Here is a 5,000-nt window from a genome sequence, read left to right on the forward strand (position 1 = left end):
CATCACTCATCCTGACAGCCACATAATAACGGACATTAATAAGAAATGCGGGACCTCTTTTTTTTTACGACGCAGAATCGGCAAAGAGAGAGTGAGATAGAGAGAGAGAGATAGAGAGAGAGAGGAGGAAAAAAGAATGAGAATGACAGCTGCAGTGAAGTCTTTAATAATGCACTGATTAGAATGTCATGTAGGCCACAACCTCTGTTTTTTGTCTCTCCTTCTCTCTCTCTCCCTCTCTCTCTCTGTTTCTCTCTCTCTCTCAATCTCACACTTTCAGTTCATCTTGTTCTCTCCATCTCCCTCTTCTCCCACTTTCCTCCTCATCTGCATGTTCATCTCTCTCTCTCACGCGTGCTGCCCAAACTCCCATGTTCCTCTCTTAGCCGCTCTCAAAATGCTAATGTTCGACTCTAAACATGATGCTGTGTTTTGTTGTGCTGCATGTTTGTTTGTGCTTTTTTCTCTCTCCCTTGCCTTACATATTGAAATGAGGCAGTGAAATATCAGAAAGATGCATAAATTGTCCTCCATGAGAGAGGAGAGCACATCATCACCACCGCCACCACAACGGGATCCTTTCTGTGCGAGGGCCCCAAACGCAATAATGTATGTTGATGAATGGATCGCTCTCGAGAAGGCATTAATAATTCAGCATGCACGGCAGAAATTATTTTACACTTTTCAGATCATGATCAATTAAGGTTCACTGTACTTTCGCCGGAGAGCTCATTGATTGCTCTGCCTCTGCCGTGCATCAGTGGGGGGGAAGGGGGGTGGTGGGATACCTTACAGAATGCAAATACATATCCATACTCATTTACCAAGCCTGAGACTGAATTGAAATCAATAATGCACCACACTGTCGGTTCCCAGAGCGGACAGCAGCTCGGCAGTGCTGCTGCAGGAGGTGGGAGAGGAGCCGGCACCAGAGGCACCCTGGGGGACCCTGCCATGGAGGTGTTAGAAAGACCTGGAGACAGTGATGGATTACGGATCTAATCAGCCTACAGTATACGCTGAGGCCGAGTAAGACAAGTAAGTGAGAGGGGATTTCACAGACTCGACCGCGTTCAGGTATCGAACCCGAGATGATGATGTTTCTTGTGTGACAACCGCTGAACCACTGTGTACAAACTCAACTCTCTATTCAGCTGTCCGCACGTAGAAAGAGCATCATCACGCCCCCACCCCATCAGCTGTGAATCAGCTCAAGGTTTCGGCCTATAATGGAGCTTTTTTTTCCCCTTCCCCCTTTTGCCCTAGCACAGCAACTTCAAGGATCAAGTTCAAACTCTAATGGACCTTGAGACTAAACTGAACATGAGCTGAATTGAAGCGAACTAAACTGATTTACTGTTCCCATTAAATGTCAGTGTCCAGTGCTGCAGAGATGACAGGCATGGCTCTGGGGGTGGTGGGGGTGGGGGTGGGGGGGGGACCTACTTGAGGACGATACAGCCGCTGCCTGAAGAGGGCGCTGTCCAGAACACCTCTATCCTGGTCCTCCTACGAGGCGTACTCTCCGTCACGGCAGGAGGGCAGTTGGTCATGAACTGGGTCTCCTCCTCATCGATGATCTATGGATTGGATGCACACACACACACACACACACACACACACACACACACACACACACACACACAGGGAGAGATAGTAGAGAGGTTAGAAGTAGAGCTAGTCTAAAGCTGAATAAACCCAGTGAGCTCAATAAAGTCAATAAGCAAGACAAATGCTGAGCAACTTTCATAGAACAACTACTCGTTCGACACAAATGATGCCAAACAAGTCATTAGAGTACAAGATAAACTTACCAAAGAAATCGCAATTCAAGAAACTCTATTCTAAAGGGAAATTAAAGAAGAAAGCCAGACACATGCTGGGCACAAACATTACGTGTTTGTAATCTTTGAAATCCATCAAAGTGAAAATCCTGAAATTACTGTATAACACCATGATAAGCAATCAAATAATTCCCATCTGACATGAGAATCTTTTGGTACATGAAACATTCGGATTTCAGAAGACCCACTTTCCAACTTCATCCCACTATCCACCTAGAATTAAACTTTTCCTAAAGAGACAAGGCTGATGTTCGCAATGTTTAATTTGCCACCAAAGCCATTGTCCTGCAGAATGACCATCACTGACACCCGTAATCATACAAAGATATAATTAGATTTAGATGTAGCTTGCAGTGCCCTAATTACTTCATTGACGTTACGCAGTAAGAGAGCTATGGTTTTTACCATCACTGTTTCATTGTGTTAATTATACCCATGGTGTGCTGTTTAATTTCCTGCACTTTGTCACTGCTGCAATTTGTTTTTAATTATAAAGTGCCTGAATATTTCAGCAATCATTTACACATTAAAACTTTGTTGTGTTTCCTATAGCAGATTAAAGCTCAAGTTAATGACGACAACTTCAAGAGGCAAACAGTGTGTGTCTGCCTGGATTTAATTTGTCTGTGATTAAGATCATGACGTGTCAGTCCGGAACCAAGCTAATTGTTTTCTACAGATTCTCTACCTGTACCACTATGAGCTGCTACCATTAACCAATATGCATCTTCATGTAAACATAAAAAAAGTTTAAGTTAACAGGCCCTCAGTAACTATACATCAGAAAGGAAAAGAACAGCTGAGTGTATGTGAAGCACAGCAATGGAATAGCATCTGAAATGCATTTCAACTGTTATCATGTTTTACACCCCTACATACCATACGAGTCATATCTGTCATTCAGTCATTTCCTACAGCGATCAATGACTTGCCTTTCTACACTCACCTGTGCTATTATGGATCGTGCATATTGGCTCCATAACCACCATACAACAGACAAGCCTTTGATAAATCAATACTGTGTTTGAGACACTCCTGCACATTATGCACATGTGTGTGCATGCATTTTAATAAAGAAACAGTATCAGCTTAGAGATGTCAAGATGGAAGGGTGCTCCTCAAAGGTCAGATGGAGGTTAACTTATGTGTTCTCAGCTGGAAGTGCTTTACTGGGAAGAGACAATGGTGAGTGTCACTGGGTGCATGTGTGCGTGCATGTGTGCGTGCGTGTGTGTGTGTGTGTGTGTGTGTGTCTGTGTGTGTGTGTGTATGTGTGTGTGTGTGTGTGAAGGGGTGCTGTTATTCTTATAGAGAGTGAGGTCAAAGTGGATCTCTTGTCTTATCAGTCAGTCAGACAGAACTAAAAAATTACTTTGTGAATGCATTCCACATAGATACACTATTAAGACTTATGCTCAGCATCCTTACTGCTATGCTATGGACTGAACTGAGTCCAAAATCAATATTTAGGGAACAGAGAACTTCCAGGTTTAAAGCAACACAAACGAGTTTTTTGTACCTCAAAATAATCCAAAATCATTTCAGTGGTTCATCAACTCGTAACAGGGTGAACGGCACTTCTGCATTCGCTTCGCAGCCCTCTATCGGCTATAACCGCACTATGTACGTAAGTTGACCGGATCGGGTAGTGGATCTGTAGTTCGATGGAATGAGACATAAGAAACTACAAATTTGACTTGCTTTGATGTGGCGATACATCATACTTTCATAAAATCATGGAACATACTCCACCTTGTCTGTGAACATCAGTTATTTCCAGGATAAACAAATAGTGTGCGTGTGACAGAGGATAGATGCTTTTGTGTTGCTTTACTGTAAAGCACAAGGTAAAGAAGCTGTACTATTATCTACTAGTAATCTCTCTCCATGGACTATGAAGTTGATATGTCTTCTCTGAATCAGGCTAAACATTTAGAATATGCATGTAGCAATATATAATATTAATTATAATATAATTTCCCGCAGCTGCCACACAACAGTCAATATTATACACCTAAAAACAAACCATATGAGCACTAATGTTTTTTTGGATTATTATTTAATGTACCAGATGGTTTCTCATTCATGTCAGCTGTTGCAAGGACACACAGTCAACTAACTATCATTAAATTATATTCTGGCATATGGTTGTAAATGTATACATACTTGCAAAATCACTGCATTTCCCATGTCATAACATGGTTATGGAGAATTGCTCTTGAAAGCATATTTCATTAAGCTGTCAAACGACACAAAATCCAGCATACCAAAGACATATTTTCGAACTATTCTGCCATCATTGGCAGAGCAACGGCATTCATATCCTTGTGCCGTGCTTGCTGAGAAAAGATGTGACATCACTGCTCTGAACACATCCTTCTCTCCACACGCCATAAAGATGTCAGCGTCGGATTCCTACTGCCACACCATCTTATCCGCAAGTTTACTTTGGATACAGGGTTCTGTCTGTGGCCCTGATTTGTGGCTAACCGCTACGACACCCCTGATCCAACCCTGATCTAACCCTGCTCCAACCTTCACAGAGGTGATAAAAGAGACAAGGGGTTCTCAGACAGTGTGTGTGTGTGTGTGTGTGTGTGTGTGTGTGTGTGTGTGTGAGAGAGAGAGAGAGAGAGAGAGAGATGTGAGATGTGTGTGTGTGTGTGTGTGAGTGTGAGATGTGAGAATGTGAGTGTCTGTGTGTGTGCATTTGTGTTTGTGTGTGTGTGTGTGTGTGTGTGTGTGTGTGTGTGTGTGTGTGTGTGTGCGCAGATCTCTATGACGCCCCGCGAGAATGCCGTAAAAGCCAGCTGTGTGAGTAGCGGCTGGCCAGGGCTCTGCCTTGACCTCTGACCCCGGTGGTCTGGTTTGATTGAGCGTGCGGGGAAGAGCCAGCTGCGGCAGCTGAAACAATATCAGCCCTGCGTCCGTCGGGCAGCTTGGGACAGCGTCAGGGAAATGAAGGGGAAGAGGAATCGCACGTGCTAGTGGTGTGAGGGGGTGGTGAGAAACAATAATCGCACCTCTCCACCCAATCATTTTCAGCCCATAGTAATCCTTGAAAGAGGAGAAGGCCCTTTTACTGTTGATTTCAAATGATAGTGATTACATCACATGTACACACAAAGCACACTCTTACACAAACACACACACACT

The 5,000-nt window shown here is 43.6% G+C and overlaps 1 protein-coding gene across 1 annotated transcript in view; it reads right to left on the reverse strand.

Moving 5' to 3' along the window:
- spon1a (spondin 1a) overlaps positions 1–5,000 on the reverse strand; it is an 84,646-nt gene that overhangs the window by 72,921 nt on the left and 6,725 nt on the right. Inside the window, exon 3 of the mRNA XM_062549020.1 lies at positions 1,447–1,580. Coding sequence (XP_062405004.1) covers positions 1,447–1,580 — 134 coding nt within the window. The remainder of the gene's footprint in view (positions 1–1,446; positions 1,581–5,000) is intronic.

Source organism: Sardina pilchardus, chromosome 11 (genome assembly GCF_963854185.1).
Source record: "Sardina pilchardus chromosome 11, fSarPil1.1, whole genome shotgun sequence".
NCBI classification, from domain to species: domain Eukaryota; kingdom Metazoa; phylum Chordata; class Actinopteri; order Clupeiformes; family Clupeidae; genus Sardina; species Sardina pilchardus.